The sequence below is a fragment of the Microcebus murinus genome, chromosome 7, assembly GCF_040939455.1.
Source record: "Microcebus murinus isolate Inina chromosome 7, M.murinus_Inina_mat1.0, whole genome shotgun sequence".
In the NCBI taxonomy this organism is placed as follows: domain Eukaryota; kingdom Metazoa; phylum Chordata; class Mammalia; order Primates; family Cheirogaleidae; genus Microcebus; species Microcebus murinus.
The window spans coordinates 54355487-54375068 of NC_134110.1; the positions used below are offsets into that span (position 1 = coordinate 54355487).

Below are 19582 nucleotides of genomic sequence, written 5' to 3' on the forward strand. Positions count from 1 at the left end.
CCTTTTCCAAATGAAATGAAACAAAAGGTACATACCTTTCTACAAACAACTAGTTACTGAATACTTGTTTCCCAGTACAATGGCAAAACAAACAGAAAACAACAAAGCTTGTTAAAGATTGCAAATTTAAAATTTACTTTAGAAATATCTACAAAAGAATATTTTTAAATCATCTTTACTTATTGAATAGTAACCCCATAACTGGTGATCATAGGTGTTATTAATTTGGGACTTTGCTTGGGGACCACCTTTTGGGTATGTGCAATTTTAAGTACTGTCCTCTCCTAAACCTTTTGTGGGGTGAGAGTGGTTGACCACCAAATGTCAAAGGAAGAAACATAAAGTATACAACCAGATATATGAAAAATTTCTTCTGATTTCCCTTTACTCCATGGAATATAATTAATTATGCCTGCTCTGTGTCCAAACCATTTTGCCCACCTTAAAGCTTTGGATCAGCCTCTGCCTAATCACCAGCTTGATTTATTGACACTATCAGCTTCCAACCCACCACTTACTCTCCTTTTTTAAAGGCTATATGGGCTTTGTTGTTCTGAGTTCTCCAGCTGGGCCTGAGTCCTGTTTTGTCAACTGGCCTGGCCCAGAAGGTGGTAGCAAACTGCAAACACAGCCCTGTATATCCAGATCTCCCTCAACCCAGTTCCCTGGCTTTTCACCAAAGGATTTTTTTTTCCCTTCAAACACAATTTTAGACCTGCTGTTCTGACTTGGACTTTAATGGCTTTTTATTAATGAGCAGCTGTTCACAGTTGAATACAGATCATAAAGTCACATTCATTTCTTGATCAAGAAAAAGCTCTGTAGCTCATAGAATGACAACTTTGAAAAGATACATTTGAAAGCACAGGGATTTCTGATGATAATTTTAATGTTTTATTAATCTTTCTACTAGAGAATTTTACTTGCTTTCAAAATAATAAACCTTAATATTCTGGAAAATTATAACTTACTTTTTAATCTTTGAAATCACCATATAATAGGGTCAATTGCTTAATAAAGAAACCAAACAGTCTGAAGCAGGTTTTTTTTTTTTTTATTTCTTTTCTAGTAAATGAAAATTAACTTTTCCTGAAACATTTAAATAAATTTTTCCATAATAATGATTACCACAATTCACAGAAACTTTTATTGCTAAATACAGGAAGACCTAAGATTTAAGAACAATTTAGAGTTAACCAAGTTCCTTCAGAAGGGAGACTGGACAGGAAATGGAAAAAAATAATGCACGTCTTTTACTAGAACTTGAGTGAAATGAAAAGATAAGGTGAATTCTCATTTTATGTCCAGTAGTTAGGTTCAGCAACATAAAATTTCTTGGCTAGTGTCCACATTATTACTAGAGTTATAACAGTTCAACCATATTATGAATTAAGTAGAATTGATCTGAGCAAGATCTAGCAATCTAAGGCCTTTTATTATTTCTAAGGGTAAATGTGTTGAAATTCATAAACCCAACATAAAACAATAGTTTGTAGAATAATCTATCTTGTATGTAAGTTGAAAAAATAAAAATAAAACAATCCTGAACTAACAACAATGGAAGACTCTTTCAATGAACTACAGTATGATGGACATTTTGGCTTTGACCTCGAACAAGGTTGAGTCTCAGATTTCTCCTGCAAAATTAGCTTAATAATTCCTGCCTTATAGATTTGTTTTGCAGATTAAATATCATAATGTATGTGGAAATGTGTTGGAAACACAGAAATAGAATCAGTGAATGCTTTTAGGCATACAGGTTTATCTTATCATCTTCAAGTCCAGTAGAATCCTCTTTAAATCACATCTGGGAGTAGAGCTTCCAAGGAAAATAAAGGTGAATTTTCTGTCATTAACAAACAGAAATAGAAATGTTTACTAGTAACACACTTAAAAATAGGAAAAGGGAAGCTTGATGATATAGCCAGCCTGAAATCAACTTGCCACCATCCACTCACCTCCTTTGCTCCTTTGCTGTAAGGAAATAGGGTGAAAGAGCAGCTATCAGAACTAAAGCACCTGCAACACTTCCCCCTCTCTCTAGGCATTTTCTCACTGCTCATGGGATATTTTTCTCATAACAGTATCTGTTGCCAAGTTTTGCCCATTCTTTCTTCTCAGTGTGCATCATTTAAGCACACCTAGATTACCAAAATTATCTCCTAACCCAAATAGTCTTTTGTATTTCATTTTTTCATTCCTCTAGGTCAGCTCAGTTCTTTACTATGTAATTAATGCAAATGTTTTTTAAGTATAGCCTTCTTCATAGTAACTGTCCTGTTCAAAATACAGTGAGATTTGCTATTGTCCATCAATGCAAATTCACTTGGTACAGTATGTATCTGGATTGCTGCTTTTTAAACACTTAATTTTGAACTGTGGTTTCTGGATCTCTCTCTGACCACCTCTGGCTCTTTAAAATATCAGACCTACCAGCAATTATTGTCGAAGGAGTTTGTCTATATATACTGTATATTTCATATGGTAAAAATTAGCTCCTCACACTGAATATTTATTTCTTGCTATAGTTCTTATTCAAAATGAAATCCTTTATAAGTGAGAATTAAATCCATGTTATAATCATACTAGAAATTTTTGGTGTGAAAAAACTTAATATATTTATTTTCCTTTTTTCCAGAGAGAATATATATATATATATGATCATCTATATTTATCCCGTATATATCTATATATCATATATAAATATATAGGATTATCTTCCTAAATACATAACTTACTCTAAAGAAAAACCAAAGGATAATACCCTTGCCATGTATCCAGGCACACTCATAAATATCTTGCCCAAAAGAAATTATTTTTTCTGCTCATAGGCACAGAGCCCATTACCACAGCAACCACAATTACTTGGTCTATAACTGGGTGTGAATTTTATACACTGTTATTTGAAACATTAAGGCTGTAAGTCAGGATAAAGTGCAGTTTCAGTAATATTTTTAAAAGATTTCTTTATTTCAAAAATCTTGTAGGGGAAAAGTTTCATCATGCTGCCTATTCATTGGTTAAACAGTTTATTTAACACTTACCATGGGCGCAGTGTGTGCTAAGCAGCACTTTAAAGAAGTCAAAAGAACACATAACCTTTAACCCAAAGGAATTTCTCTAATAAGTCAGTATTCATGGGGAAATAGCATTCTTAGAAGACCGGTTTTTCCATGCAGAGGTTTCTAATTTTAGAATGATGGGATTATAATAACCACAGTATTGTATTAGGACTTGCAATAAAGTGACAAGAGGTTTGTACCTCACTATAACCCTTCCTGTTTGGTCCTACATGTTGTGTACATGTAGCTACTCTCTGGGAAGGGGAAACGGGGGGAATAAATCTTAATGTTTCTTTCACTGGAGATCGGACACTCCTTGCCGGCTGCTGCTAGCACGAAGAAGCCAAAAATATCCACTGATTAGCATAGAAGAAAGGTGTGACCCTCCAACTGTTTCAGGAGGTTCCCCAAGCCAAACATATAATGGATTCAGATCACGATTTAAGCATTTCCATTTCGGAGGGTATAGGTAATAACTTCAAAGATGTATATAGATTTTTAGGCTCTGTTCTTGCTCTGGCATTGTCTCTGCCCACCTCTCTCAGCAGAAAGGATTAATTTCTTGTTCTCTTGTTCCTTTCAAATTGTGCCATCTCAGACATCTGATGAAAGCAGGAAATATATCAGTTAGAATTAGGATTGCCAGCAAGTAACAATGAAACCCTAAAAGATCAAGGGCTAGTATAGTGCATCACAATGTCAGGACCCTGAACTCCTTTCAGGTGAGCTCTCTACATAACTCCCCCATGCCTCCCAGGTATCAGTCCTTGTCTTCTTGATCTAAGGAAACATCTTGCTTCATACATCAGGAAAAACAGGAAGGGATGAAAGAAGGTCAAAAGGGATTCATAATAGCCATGTTTTAAGGAAAGTTTCTATAATATGCCACAAGATTATTTCTGTTTTCATCACCCACTGCATAAAAGTTGGTCACTCCTCACTGCAAGGGAAGCTGGGAAATAGTCTTTGTTCTGGGTGGCTCTGTGCCCAGCCAATGATTCTAATATAACAATTAGCACTCACATAGTGCTTATTGCATGCTAGGCACTGTTCCAGTGTAATAGAAGCCTAATGGTTTATTGGGCCAGGGATTGACATGATATAGGCAACATTATGGTAATAAAAACGACAGGAGTGGCTATCATTTACTGAAAGCCTACCACCTGTTGGGCACTGTGTTCCCTGCCATATATATGATACTACCGGTCCTCAAATATCTACTGCAGGTAGATATTTTCCATGTTATCAGCGAAGAAACTAAGAAAAAGGGAAACTGAGAACTTGCCTGAAAACATGGAGGTGTTAAAGTATAAACCTAGAATGTGAACAGGAATTTGGACTAAAAACTCTCTTCATAATGAAACACTTTCCCATGCTCGAGGAAAAGCGAGAGGCAATTAAATGTTGTAACTTGGGCTCTGGAGTTACATAGTCTGGGTTTCAACCCCAGCTTTACCATTAGTAGCTCTGTGAACTTGGGCATTTTACCCAATCTTTTAATGTTTCAAGTTTCCTCATTTGGAAAAGGGGATATAATAAGGTTATCTTCCTAGAGTTATTGTAAAGAAAGAGTCCATGTAGAACATTCAGCATAGTGTCTAGCATGTAGTAAGGTTTATTTCATTAATTATTGTTATTATTAGTAGTAGGGGTATTTTAGATAGCATTTTGGGGGATAAAATTGAGAAGCAGATGGACCACCTAGAAGGCACTGTAATGATCAGAACTTGCAATGACACAATGATAGAGCTTAGGAAAGAGGAGAAACAGTAGTACAAGATATAAACATTTTACTCATTGTGAGAAATACAAGAAGATACTCATATTATCTTATTATTCTCTATTCTTTACACTGATTAAAATGGGAACATTATATTTACTTTGTTCATCTTTCAAATCCTGGATAGAACAGTACTAACACACCCCAGAATTTTCATGACTTGTTCATAAAACAAGTCAACAGTGAAATAACCGCTTGTTATATTAAAAAGTATTTGTAAACTTTAAACATTAATTTCTAAGACAGAAATGTTCAGAAAAACTATTTATTTATTTATTGAGACAGAGTCTCACTTTGTTGCCCAGGCTAGAGTGAGTGCGTGGTGTCAGCCTGGCTCACAGCAACCTCCATCTCCTGGGCTCAGCGATCCTACCTACTGTCTCAGCCTCCCGAGTAGCTGGGACTACAGGCACGCACCACCATGCCCGGCTAATTTTTTGTATATATATTTTTAGTTGGTCAATTAATTTCTTTCTATTTTTGGTAGAGACGGGGTCTCGCTCAGGCTGGTTTCGAACTCCTGACCTTGAGCAATCCGCCCGCCTCGGCCTCCCAAAGTGCTAGGATTACAGGCGTGAGCCACCGCGCCCGGCCTCAGAAAAACTATTTAAAAGCCAGGATTTTAAAAGCAAAAAGATGACTAGCATATAAATGAAGGATATGTGAAGCCATATTGCCCACGGGTTCCTCACAAACCAGGCATTTTAAAGAGTAGCAATTAAATTGTAATTTATTTACCATAAATAATTATGTACTAATTCTAGAAAGTTCTTAAAAAGCAAACAACCAGAAACCCAAAGCAGTTAAATCAGGAACTTTTCAACAAAGTCTGTATCTAAGGAAATTTTTAGAAATGCCTTTTATTGCCACATGACTTGTATTAGAAATCCTCTTTATTAAAAATCTACAGAAAAATTTTGACAAAAAAATTCCAGTGGACTAAATTAAAACTTTAGGTAGAAAAGACTACAGATGGTGAGCAATTTTGTGGCTTTCACAGAGTTCTGGTGTGAATAATATTTTTGTATCTCTTCCAGAACCCAAATGTAGGAACATGTTCCATAGATGCTGAAATTGCAGTTTTTGGAATTTAGTTTTCTAACAGAAAGGAAGTGTCATGGAATGGAAAGTAAATTGGATTTGCATTAGAAACCCTGATTTTTAAGTCTTAGCGTGAAATGAGGGCATATTGAGTCTCTCTCCTCCTCCCCATCTTAGGAACAGAGCTTTCTCACCACACCAGGGTTGGAACTGAGAGTTGCTCAGTCATCTGGTGGTGTATGATCTAGTATCAGTGTTCTCTGGACATAGCAAATGTTCCTTATGTAGGGGCTTACATGTGTTCTTCAAAGACCTCATTGTTAATTTCAGTTTCCTTAAAATTGTGACTATTTCTATTCAGGTGTTTGCTTGTACTTCTTCTATAGCCCCTAGGCATTCAGTGGTCCCCTTCTAGTTTCCTTTTCCTGCAGTGTACTGCCCTTCTAGGCTGCCTTCCTGTACAAGACTTAAGGCCTCCCCATTGCTAGCAACCTCTCTCTCTCTCTCTCTCTCTCTCTCTCTCTCTCTCTCTCTCTCTCTCTCTCTCTCTCTCTCTCTCTCTCTGTCACACACACACACACACACACACACACATGGCCCACATCAGGTTCATGGGACATATCTGTATATCCTTTGCCTAACAAACTCTAGGAGATGCTGTAATGGTGCTTTCTAAACAGCAGCCCTAGACTTGGCTGCCACTGACTGCTTCAGCCATCTGCTCTCTGGTGGCTATTATGATTCAGACACCAGTTCATTGTGTGCCCCAAACCTCAGGGAACATCTATGAAGCTTTCCATGGGCCTAATGAAAGTCCTTTTCTCTTGACTTGGTGTTAGGAGCTAGCAACTCACTCCTCTCCCTTTGAAAAGGGGTCTCTCAACACAGCCATCTTCAAAGAATTGCTCTTCAAAAATCCTCCTTTAATCTTCTATTCTTTTAGGCTACCTACTTTGAGAAGTATTTTATATCTTTCTTTGGTACCACCCTTTCTAGTTTGTCTTAGCCAAAACTTCTATTTTAATATCTTGTTAAAACTGTATCCCTAGTTAAAACTTGTATCAGAGCCCTTTAGAGCAGCAGTTTCCAACCTATTTGGCACCAGAGACTGACTTCATGGAAAACAATTTTTCCATGGACCATGGGTGGGAGGGATGGTTTGGGGATGATTCAAGTGCATTACATTTATTGTGCAAATTTATTTCTATTATTATTACATTGTAATGCATAATGAAATAATTGTACAACTCACCATAATGCAGAATCAGTGGGAGCTCTGAGCTTGTTTTCCTGCAACTAGACAGTCCCATCTGGGGATGATGGCAGACAGTGACTGATCTGACAGGAAGCGGAGCTCAGGCGGTGATGTGAGTGATGGGGAGCAGCTGTAAATACTCAGTCCCTGCTGGTCACCTGCTGTGCAGCCCAGTTCCTAATAGGCCATGGACTGGTACACCCAGGGACTGGGGACTGTAGCTTTAAAGGCTCAGACAGAAGATTGCTGCCCTCCCCTCCAGCCTTGTGTCTTGCCTTTCCTCATGTCATGTTTGATGTTTCTGTTTAATATCCACCTGCTTGGTGATTTCCCTATACTCTGTGCTTCATTCATCCAATGAACAGTGAATAAGCATTCACTATTGATAGGCATTTTGTTGATGATAGGAAAAAAAGTGCTAAGTAAGGGAAAGCCCGTGCCTTCAAGGAGCTTGCTGTCTGGGGGTGTTCCAGTCTTCACTCTTACCACCACACCTCCCACAGGGACACCCTCCTTAATCCTATGCTTTAGTCCTCACTCATCTCAGGCATCTCATTCTGGAAGCTGTCCGCCATCCATCTCCATCCTCACAGGAGGCCCCAGATGAGTGCCCCTCTTCTGTGACCCTCTAGCTCCACACACATCTCTCTCTCTCATAGTTCATATTATATTGAAATGATCTGTTTTCACTCTGTCCCCAACTGCCCTGTGAACTCTTGTAGAGTAGGCATAGCATCTTATTCCACAGAGTCTACCAGGATGCCTGGTACCTAATAGATGCCAAATATATGTTTGTTCAACCAAATGAAATGCCAAATACATACAAAGATATTTGGACTTACTACCTGGTAAGTGTTTATAATTTTTCTTCTAAGCAAGACTAACAATGATCTGATGTGAATATACTAGGAGATGATATACAGGAGACAAAGTTTGGGGCTTTCTTTAATTCTCTCAGCTGTTCCAAACACTTGCTGAGTGTCACTTGCTAGAAAGTAACTTTTGTGAGGAGCAATTCTACTCATTCTGGATCTGGCTACATACAATGCCTTTATTAGGGGTACTGCCAAATTAAGCATTTCCTTTAGAATATTCTGAGTAAAAACTGATTGCAATTTTATAGTATTAGAGTGTTTGGTTAATTTAACTATATTAATCTGTGGTTGTTTTGCTTCTGTACTTTATCCTCTTGCAAATAAAGTTGTTTTGTTTTGTCATTGCCTAGGGTTGGAGGAGGTCACATTCTTGTAGTGGCAGTTTTGCATGGGAAGGAGGGGTAAGAAGAGAAGGAGCTTGGACTGTGGAGAAAAATCTAACCTGCCATTCTGCTTCTGTAAACTCCGCTCGCTCAACCCTACTCCCTCCCCTCGCTGGCGCCACTCTGTAACTCCCTAGCCGTTAGTCCTTGGAAATTACTGACCAAGATTAGGAGTTCCCGACATTAGCTAATGTGGTACATGTTTGTGCAAGGTCAAAGCCCATGAAACTTTCCCCCCACCCTGTGACCCCTAGCCACCTGCGTGTGGTTTCTGTCTATAAAAATCCTAAGGAAAAAAGGGCTGGTGCGGCAGCTTCCTTAGCTCGCTTGCCCCTGCGCGCGCTGGTAAATGAATCCACCTCATGCTATTGCATCAAGTCTCTGGACTCTGAGTTTTTTTTTGAGCGGTCGTCTCTCCCCCACACGGGCTGTACATTTCTGCGGCCCAACAGGACTTCTTTCAAAAACCCATTCCGAGGACACCAAAAAAAGTCTTCCTAGAATTTTGACCAGAGTTTGGCAGGCCCAGAAATCTAAAACAGTCTAGAATTCTTGTAGATCTGAAAGATAGCAATTCAGTGTGACAAAGGTCTAAAACAATCTTGTCTTGCCAAAATTCTTAGAAATTAGAATGACTTGATTGTTGCAAATCAGGGCCTCATGAATGGATAAAGAAAAGCAAACCCCCCAAGTATACTAAAAACAAACAAACAAACAAACAAACTCAAAATGCTTCCAATCTGATCTAAAAGGCTTAACTCAGAACCTGACAAGTTCTTTCAGTTCTTTAAAGGAGTCTATGATTGTTGGTACAATAATTTAAAGGTGTCATATCTGCTTCCACATGAAAGATTTCTAGAAGTTTTTTGGAATGAAATAAGAACATACAAACATAAGGAATAAAATGAAATTTATATTTTGAAGAGATCTAATTTTTGTGTTTAAAGCTAATTAGCACATTTTATATGTTACAAAAATATTTTTAGCATATTTTCTTGAAAATGCTGTAGATTCTTCCATGTTGTATAACAAAATAGCTCATAAATAAGCTATTCTTGTATTTTTGCTTTCAGCTCATTCTTCAGAATAGCACTTCAGTTGCATCCTGAAAAATGAAAACAACACACAAAAAATTTTAAAGTAGTAACAACATATATTATGATTTAAAATATATTTCATTAATTTTGACTTCTCTCATATTTCATGGTATGGTTAACAGGACAAGAGTAACATTAATATTTAAAAATTAGCATTTCAAAGTTTACCCATTTAGTGTTAGAATCAGTAAAAATTTTTTTGGTGTAAATGTGTAGATTGTGGTGCTTACCCACTTTTTGCATTTTTTCACTTTTAAGTTTTGCTATTTTATTTGGTGGAACTTGATGATTCTCTTAAAAGTAAAATATTGTTAGTTCAGAATACAAAGTTATAAAAGAAACCAACATTGCAATTTATTAATGGTGTTTGAATCATCTTATGTCTTAATTGAAAAATGGTAGTTTATTTAGTAGCAAAGAAGAAGCCACTGATTAACTTTTTTATTTGGCAAAAGTCCTGAAAAAGACTCAGGAACTATATCATTTATTAATGATTTGAAAATAGAATTTTCTTAATTTAGTAAAGTACCAAAGTTGTCAGGAACAAACAGAATAAAAGTCACTGAAGACAATTAGAAAAAACGCATTAATGAGGAAACACAAAATGCACAAATATAAATTAAGGAGTACTTAGCCAACTAGACCTTATATTTTAATGCTTCTGAGAAGGAAAACAATACATTTAAGCAATATTTGTCACCCTATTATGAAATAAATGATGTTTATGAGAATTCTGGAGACAAAAAAAAAAAACTACCATAAAAATAACTTGTGTGTTGGTCATTGTTTATCAGCTCCAAACCCACCTGTATCTATTCAGCTATGAGAAGCCAGGACAGTTCTCTGCAAACTATGCTTCTCCCTTGACTGCTGGACTCTTAATTAGTTTCCGCCATTGGGAAGGAAGAAAGGATTTACTTCTTCATGGTTTATAACTGTTCCTGAAGCCCCAGCAGTTGGTTTCTGCCCTCAGTTAGTTTTGTTCTTCCAGAACTAGTCTTATTATGCCCTCTCATCCTGAACTTCTTTACATTTAAATTTAAAATCTAGTTTTGGCTTTTACTGCTGAAAATGCTTTAGTATCCTTCTAAATTATTACTCCATTTCAAATTCTTCCTCAACCTTATTAATATAGTATTTCTTATATGATGATTTCATTTCATTAATCTGTCAGAAACTCTCCCCCTTTAAATCAATTGCAAACTTATTAACATGTTCTAATCAAAGCTCTTTAAAATTTGCCTACAATACCCCTACTCAACATTTCTCCCTAAGTCAGAGGTAAGGACTTACCTTTTAAGATTTAAAATCAATTAAACCACAATTTCTGTACCTATAATATGTAAGGCAGCTGGTCTTCTTTTTAAAAAATTTATATATGTATATTTAGAAATGAAGTCTCACTATGTTGCTCAGGCTGAACTTGAACTCCTGGGTTTAAGCAATCCTTCTGGCTCAGCCTTCTGAGTAGCTGGGACTGCAGGTGTGCACCACTGCACCTGGATTAGGCATGTGGTCTTTTAAGTGCTCATAATTTAGTGAGGAAGATAGATTTGAATATAAGTTTAGTACAAGTGCACTACAGAAAGGGCTATAATAATGCTATAAACAAAGTGCAATTGGAGATCAAGGGAGAAGAGAGTTAAATGTATTGTAGAGTGGGAAGGAAGAAGAGAAACCTGTTAGAATCTTTTCTAGGAATGATTTGGAACAAGGAGGCAGTCTTTAAAACTAGTTTCAGGGTCTTTGGCATTGATTATATTTTGCAGGTAGCGAGGAATCTTTGAGTATTTGAGATTACCATTACATGATCTTGTGCTTTAGGAAGCTAAATCTGACAGCGCTAGGGAGGATAGGCTGGAAGTGAGGGAGTCTGGAGGGAAGAAATTCAGGAGTCTATTATAATAGGTCAAGTGAGAAGAAAAAAAGTTGCAAGTAGAGCAGCGAGACTTTAAATAAAGGATAGATAAGAGACATTATGGTTGGATAGAGATGGCACACCTCAAGGAGTGAGGTGTGGAGTTTGAAGTTTTTGGAGTTTGAAGAAAGGGGGAAATCTGAGAAGTGTCAACCTGAAGGATCAGAAAAGATGGCATTGGCATTAACCGAGATGGGGTAGCAGGAAAAGAAGTATGTGTGGTGGGAAAAGATGAGAAATTCCATGCTGAACATGTACAAATATAGCTGTAGATGCCTTTTTATACTTTCACTTTTTTCTTTGCTCCTATCATATCTCTGTTCTTGAGTGCCTTTTCCCTCCCTCTCCAAATCTGACACATTTTATATAGTCCCAACTTTTACATGTTGCTGATGGAGTGACATTTACAATGGTCTCTAATCATTCTAGCCCATAGGGACCTCTCCCTTCTGTTAATCTCCCTGATATTCACTATGTCTATCCGCCTGCCACTTCTGGTACTGGCACTCTAATTTTCCTCACTAAAACCACATCTCTACCATTCTCAGCACCTTACCTCATATGACCTAGGGCAAGCTAATTAGACCACTGTGGCCACAGTGATTGGTTTAGAAATAGGCATGTGACCAAGCCAGGTCAATGACATAGCTTTGGGATTTTCGCTGGAACTATTGGGAAAGAAGTTTACTCTTTCTGCATTGGCTGCTGGGCTGGTAGAATGTAAATTATAAAGATGTTGGTGGGTACCTTTGCCAGGAGGATTAGGAAGATAAGTAGTTGGCCTGGGAGTGAAACTACCATCAAGGAGAATGGAACCAAGAGATGAGCAGACACAGGTTCTGGATGGCATGATTTGAGTCCTTGGGTCTAGCTGTGGCAGAAACCAGATGACTTCTGGACTCCTCAGTTAAGTGATGATTTTACTGCCTAAAGCAGTTCAAGTTGAGTGTCTGCTTCTTGCAACTCAAAAGAGTTCTGACATTACCTGCACTTTTTGTTCCCCACATTCTTATATACCAACATGTGATGTGAGTATTTCCTGTAGGGTTGTCTTATCTCTGCCATTGAGGCTGTTACTTTCTCTTTGTGTCTGCAGAGGTGCCATGCATAAGTAACATTTACTGGTACCTCATTATGTGGAGACATAGTATATACAAAATGAATTGTACTTACCTATAGTTACATTCAAAACAAAAACTGCCGCCATAAATATTTCCAAGAGCAACATTTTTCCAATCAGACAGCTAATTACTGTAGTCATTATCTGGGCAGATGTACCCACAGTTGTTGCTTTGCTATTGCTGCTGCTGCCACCGCCACTGCTGCTGCTACTGCCACTGCTGCTGCTGCTAGAGACAGACTGTGCTGGCAGGTTGAAAGTTCTGGATTCTACCCGAACAACATTATCCAGTATAAATTCAATCTTATAGTTTTTTCCTAGAAAATAAAGCATTTGATTTTCTTTTATGTTTTGCTTGTTTTCATATAGTTCCAATTTGGTTTTCATTGGTGAAAAATACTGTATAATTCCTAATAAAGTATTTTTGAAAATCAAGTCAAATGAATTAGTTTAAATATGGACAAGTGTAGAGAGGGTCTCAGAGTTAGAAGAGTTCAATCTGCCTATTAGTTATGGGCAAGAGCAACCTGGGTAGATTTTCTTTCTGCAGCAATAGTACCAGATTCTTAGGGTTCCTTCCTTGTCCTAGTGCCCAGGACTGGAGACAGGCTGATTGAAATGAGGGATGATAAGAAAGGGAAGTAAAAGTATTGAATCTCTGTTTCATCCCTACCTACTTGACCTAGGAGTGGAGAATCCTCTGTCTCAGTTGGGAGAGATGGGATGGATATTGAACTTTTTATTTTGAAAAATTTCAAACTAGAGAAGAGTTGAAAGAATAGTACAATAACCACACACATGCCCTTCACTCAGATTCAACAGTTTTTAACCATCTTCCACATTTGCTTTAAGTCAGATGCTATTTTTGTATTGCAAGATTATGACCCTTTATTTCTTCTTACCTCAAGTAAGAGGTAAGAGAAACATCTTGGAGAAACATCATTACACGTGTTTATAGTGTAAAAGATAAAGAGCTCATGCAAATATGTTTTAATCTACATGTTAAATCTTTCCACAGTTTTGAATATGAGATAACTAATATATTTTTCCTTGACATATTTTCATCTGGAATTACTGCTATCATTAATAGTAGTTACTAAACAGAATAGGGAATACTTATACAGCCCTGTAAGTTTTTACTTCTCTGTTTCATCTATTATTTGTTTCCTAAAAGTCTTTTTTGTTTTCATTCTTCTTTTCTTTTTAGGATGATATTAAATATAATTAGATCTTGACCACATTTATGCTTTCACAAACAACAGCAATGCATTCTATAATATAACTTTCAGGATGAATGGGCACTGTTCTACAGAATTTTCTGCTACTGATAATTCATGACAATGGTGTATTTAAATTGTTCATTTTTTCAATTTGAAAAAAACCTACATTTTTGTGACAGATGTATTTTTTCTTACTGCTTTTGAGGAGCAAAGGATTTAGGGTGGCCTTTTTGTTTTGTTTTTCCCCCTCCTGTAGTATTGTGAGCCCAAGTTAGCCTTACAGAAAGGACACATAAAGAACTGAAGAACCCAGTTAACATCTGAATCAAAGACCTTAGAGATATGACCCTAATCGAACCATCCTATGGAGCCCCAGCTATTAGAAATCGCCAAACATCACTTAATAGAGATGAGCCATTCACGCTCAAATTTCTGACTCACATAATTGTGAGCAAATGAAATCATTGTTGTTTTAAACCATTAGATTTTTGGCTGGTGTTTTACATAGCAATAGAAACTGAAACAAACACTAAACATTAGATAGGTCACTACACAAATATGTCCCAATCATCCATTAGTTAATACTATCTTTATCTGGGTTGGTCAAAGATGCAGTCTCAGCTCTTTACTTCCTTTTCCTCCCACCCTTTTCTCACCCAATTCTCACATCCCTATTTCTGTTTAGTAACCACAACCCATATCGCCTCTACCCAGGTGGCCCTGCGTTGCTCTTTATGGGGGTCTGTGCAGAAAAGGGTGCTGTGCTGTCAGCTGCAGTTTGATTAGCAAGGGGATTTCCTTCAGTGCAGTGATGGTTGGGGGTGGAGGGCCACCTGCTAGAAAGGGTCAAGAGAAAGGCGTGTTAATTTTCTCACATATGCTTTGTTGTTACTATTAATATGATTTTACTGTGTTTAATCTACCAACTGGCTAATTGGCCTCAAAATAATGAAAAGCTAACTAAACTAGGCTTTTCATATTACATATAACCAGGGAACTGAGACTCCACACTTTATGAAAGAAAGAAAGGAAAGAGAGAGGAAGAAAGAGGAAGGGAAGGGGTAAACAGAGGAGGGAGGGAAGGAGGGAAGAAGGGAAGAAAGGAAAGAAACACACAAATGAGAAGCAGTGGCTCTTCGCCATAGCAGGTCAAATGGACACCCCGAAGGAAGCTTTGACTTCTGAATAAAACCTTACTGTATGATAAGAAAGTACTTTAATAATTACTTTGTTACCACAGTAGAATGCCAAAACTTATTTTATTGCTTTAGCACTCCCATAATTCTGGTTACTTTGGGACATTGCTAGTTTGAAGACTTTGGTCAAAAGGCTGGGTCTTTGCCACTGAGCACTTTTTGGGTCCACCCTCATGAAGGGGTGAGCAACCTTCTCTTCAGGCAGGGTTCTTGTCAGGTGCTTCATTTCCCATAAAAGGGTTCCCTTTAGGCTGCCCTTTAAAAGAATTTGGCTCTGCCCTTGACCAGCAAGCAATAGGACACTAGGTACTTGTCTAAGAGCACGGCATTGAACTCATAGTCATTTGATTATTATCAAACATTAAGTTGATATTTTGCTGCCTACTAGGCAGACTGAACACGTCTGAAGGAGGGAATTATCAAAGCATGAAGAAATGAAAAATAAGGGAAAAATCCTTCAGAATGATTTTAGCTTTGGATATTTAGTCATTTTAAAAAATCAGACCATTTTCAGAAGTTCTTTTACTTATTTTATCCTTTATAGTTACTTTTATTCTGATGTGTGTGTGTGTGTGTGTGTGTGTGTGTGTGTGAAGAGAGGGCAGTAGTAAGAAATGGGGAGTGTCACTACATAACCTTTTCAGAAGTTAAGTTCTCTACAGGTCTTAAGTGGGCCCTGGGTTGGGGTTAATAAATCAGTGAAGGTCTGTCTCAAGTATAAGCAGTTTATCCATTTCATTCTCTTAGATACTCTACAATCTATCACCAAGAGCTATCCCGTTTGGGGATATATTAATACGACTTGGGTTCTAGTAGAATGGTTTTTACCAATTGGAGTTTTGCCATCAACCCATCTGGAAATAATATGAGGAGCATCACTGTGGCAGTCATAGCCACGTTTACTGGTTTGACACTGAAGATGTTGCTTGGTACAAATTCATTGTGCACACTTCCTGAGGACTCATAGCAGACACTTGCTCTGTTCTCAAAACATGTTATAATTCTCCACAGCAACTGGTTTACCTGATGGGTACTGTATATCATGATAATGTTCATGGTTCCTCCTTTGTGTTGACTTTCAGAAAGACTACAGCAAACTTTCTAGCCCAACTCTGAACTCCTGCACGGGGCATTAAAGTTATATGAGCCTACTTTATCCTTTTCACTTCTTGAATTTGAAAATCCATATATTACTAATAATCTTTCTTACTATAAATGTAACACATTTAGTGAGAAAACTTAGAAAAATACAACATACAAAATAAAACATAAATCATGATATAATTTTGATTGCTTTACTTGCTTATTTTAATTTCTACTTTGTTTTGCACATTAAATATGTTTTGCTAGGCTAGACTAAATATTTTCTGGAACAAGGCAAAGTATAAGATTCTGATATCTATAATTTACTGACCAGAGCAGTATAGAATGCTTTTGTTCATTAAAAGAAAATTATAATTGTCCCTATTTATGGGTATATATATATATAAGGATCTAAAATAGTACACTTACCTGTTCTAAGAGGAGTAAGGTCTGTATAGTTGGCCCAACAGCTGCTAAATGGAATTGTTGTATTTCCAGTAAGACCACTGACTTGGTTATTATTGGAGTCCTTTAGTATGGCCTTCAAAGTCAACATAGTAACACCAACTGAAACACAATTACCCTAAAAAAAAAAAAAAGTAGAGAATTATAATGATTGAATTGTCCTGTTTTCATGTGTCTTTTTTTTTTTAGGATATGTAAAACTTTATTTTTAAAAATGCTTCATTACCAATTCAAAATCTGCAAAAGCTCCTTATTCTACACAAAGAGTTTATAAATATGAGCAAAATAAGAAGTTCATTTGAAAGAACTGTTTTTAAAACAGTCAAAGATGGTATCCATAGGTCCAACTTCTAAGGGGCAGCACAATCCTCAGGTTGCCTGCATACCAGGATTAATAAAGTTGGCTCACCCTCCAGAATTTATAGTTTTAGTCCTTCACTTAAGTAAAGATTTGAGTTATGACTTACTTCGGAATCTACCGCCTTTACTGAAGGCTGCTGAGAAAAAGGCTGTCCTGGCTGTGCAGCCACTGGCTGAGTGATCACTAAGAGTGAGGACACAAAGGCCACGTGATGAACAGGAAATGCAGACCTTTCAACTGGCTGGGCAGTCACCTGTGAATGGGCATGAGTAATGAAGTGGTTTCTGTATGATAAACTACATTCAGCAGCAAGCTCATCTGAGCCAGGCTAAATATAATATATTCATTGTTTATTAAAAAATATGTTCAATATGCACAATTAATAGAATTACAATATTTCCCTTAGGTTAGGTATATGAAGCATTGTTATAAATATTTAAAGCATATTTAAAGTACATTTGGAACCATTACATAATTTTTTAGAAGATACACTTTTTTCCCCCAAACTGCTTTATTATCATTTTGGTGATCCCATAAAAAATAATCAACATTGAATTAAAAGACATGCCTTCTAAATTACTATCTTAAAATTGAGAGTTAAAATAGAAGATAATTAACAATATTTTAAATGGTGAAAATGCATTATTTCTAGTTGTATTTTCTTACCTTAATCCAGCCAGAGTCACCTGGGCTGGGGAGGGGATTAGTAATAGACATGGAAGAAATATTAAATCCAAGGATGTTACCGGTTTTTCCTAAAATTACAGCTTGTCCAAGAGAACTGGCAATTTCCTGTAGTTCAGATAATTGCAGTGAACCTATCGGGAAACAGTATTTTGACATATCAATTATAAAAGTGTAGAATTGTAGGGACAAATGAACATTTTCACTTTACCTTTCTTTGCATTACTCCATCACATTATAGGATTCTAAGAACTTTCTATTATATATGAACAAAAAATAACAGAATCATATTCATGAGGTTAGGAAAATTAAGAACTCAGTAGACTTATGTTTTAAACTGGAATTAAAAAAAATACAAAGATAGAATAAGTAATACAAGAAACATGAATGAAAATATAGTAGGAGAACATGTTTCTTAATTTAATACTTCTCATGGCAATCTTTGTTTAGAAGTGAAGCACTAGTGTGCATTTCTATCATCACATACCATTTTTTAAGAATAGGGTGTTAATTTTGGAGTGGAAGGATAATTAGAAGCCATCAAATTATCAGTATGTATATTAACAAGTTGCTAAAGTTTACTAACAAATTGTTACTTGTTTTGGATCTTGGACAATTTTCAAGGTTCATTTTAACACCGTATGTAGTTTCTGTTCCCATTTTCTAGTATGGCAGGTCTGGGATTTCTTCTTAAACCTACTTCCTCCACCGCGTTCCTTATATGAAAAAGTGGCACCTCAATCCCTCACACTCCTTCTGTCAGAAGCCTGACACTTTTGCTTGATCCCTGCTACTTCACCTCCTCTCCACGCCATTTCTAATCAAATACCAATTTCTAAATCTGTCTTCACTCTTAGAATCCCAGTTAAAGCCAGCAGCATCAAAGCTACAAAAAACACTTTAAAATGGATTTCTTGTATCTGTTGTCACCCTTTTCCACTCCATTCCATACAAAGAAGTCATCGTGATCTCTTGAAAAACAACTGTAGGCCAGGATAACCTTTTGGTGTACTGTAAGCCTTGCTAAGCCCTGATTCCTAGGTATCCTGCACCTTCCCTATCCAGAGACGTGCCTTGAGGACTCAGGTCACTGAGTTTCTTCCATCAAAGCTGAGCCATAATGCTCAGTGTGCTAAGGAAGGAGACAATGTCCTGGCCCAGCGGGTCTGACAGGACACTTTGAAACCCACCGTCTTAGGGAATTTCAGTCCGTGCCAGTTTAAAAGGTAATTTTTTGATAAATACTTAGTCTTTCAGATTCCTCCCTATCCCCTCACTCTCTCCAGAACAGTCTTCTTCAAGAAGGCCTCCCTAGAACCTTAACTCTTATTCCTGACCTCAGGAATTTCTGCCTGCTCAGAAATTCCTTTAATACTGAAGTAACCCCTTTCTAGGATGTCTGAGAACTTCTGGATATCCTGACACTATGTAAAAGCTGTGGGGAGACAGGAATGCAGCCAGGTGCACATCTTTTTTGCTACTTCCTAACATGTTGCTATGATTCACCAAGTTACAGGGCTCTCCTTGAGACTTGAAACCCTATTCCAGTCTGTGTCTGGAAACCATGCCATTAGACTGTTCCTTCCCTATCCCTACCCTCCATATTCTTAAACTGTCTTATATCTGTCTGGATAAATCTAACAAGCTAAAACTGCTTCATGGGGATGGGGGTAGGGGCAGTTGTGTGTGAGGGAATTAGGTCACAGATAGTAAATAAATCACAGCTTCTTTGGATATCTAATGGCCAGTGTGGTAAACTTTGGATCTCACTACATGTAAGGAATGCCAGGATAAGAGTGGGTAAGTAATCTGTATGTGTACTGCAAGCCGTCTGTAACTCCTAGACTAATTTAACAGGCTAAGTCATGTTAAGTCCAAAGCTCTGACCCTGTAAGTCCAAGGAGGTATAGGACTGATGAAGGAAAGTACATTATGGCCCTGGGCAGAGAACACCGTGGGAGATCCGGCTGCAACACAAGCTTACGCTTTCTACGCTCTTTCAACAAAAGTTAATCAGCACCTTGATGACCCCCTAGTGGCAC

General features: G+C 37.3%; 1 protein-coding gene across 2 annotated transcripts in view; it reads right to left on the reverse strand.

Annotated features, from left to right (window-relative positions):
* Positions 1-9289: 9289 nt before the first annotated feature.
* Positions 9290-19582, reverse strand: part of PKHD1L1 (PKHD1 like 1) — a 155045-nt gene continuing 144752 nt past the window's right edge. Inside the window, exons 74-78 of one of the 2 annotated variants that reach the window (XM_012786304.3) lie at positions 17523-17674; positions 16963-17109; positions 16460-16613; positions 12585-12848; positions 9290-9501 (exon numbers count right to left, since the gene is read on the reverse strand). In XM_012786304.3, the coding sequence (XP_012641758.2) occupies positions 9491-9501; positions 12585-12848; positions 16460-16613; positions 16963-17109; positions 17523-17674 (728 nt within the window). In that variant the 3' untranslated portion in view covers positions 9290-9490. The remainder of the gene's footprint in view (positions 9502-12584; positions 12849-16459; positions 16614-16962; positions 17110-17522; positions 17675-19582) is intronic. The other variant, XM_076005072.1, reaches the window with a different exon arrangement.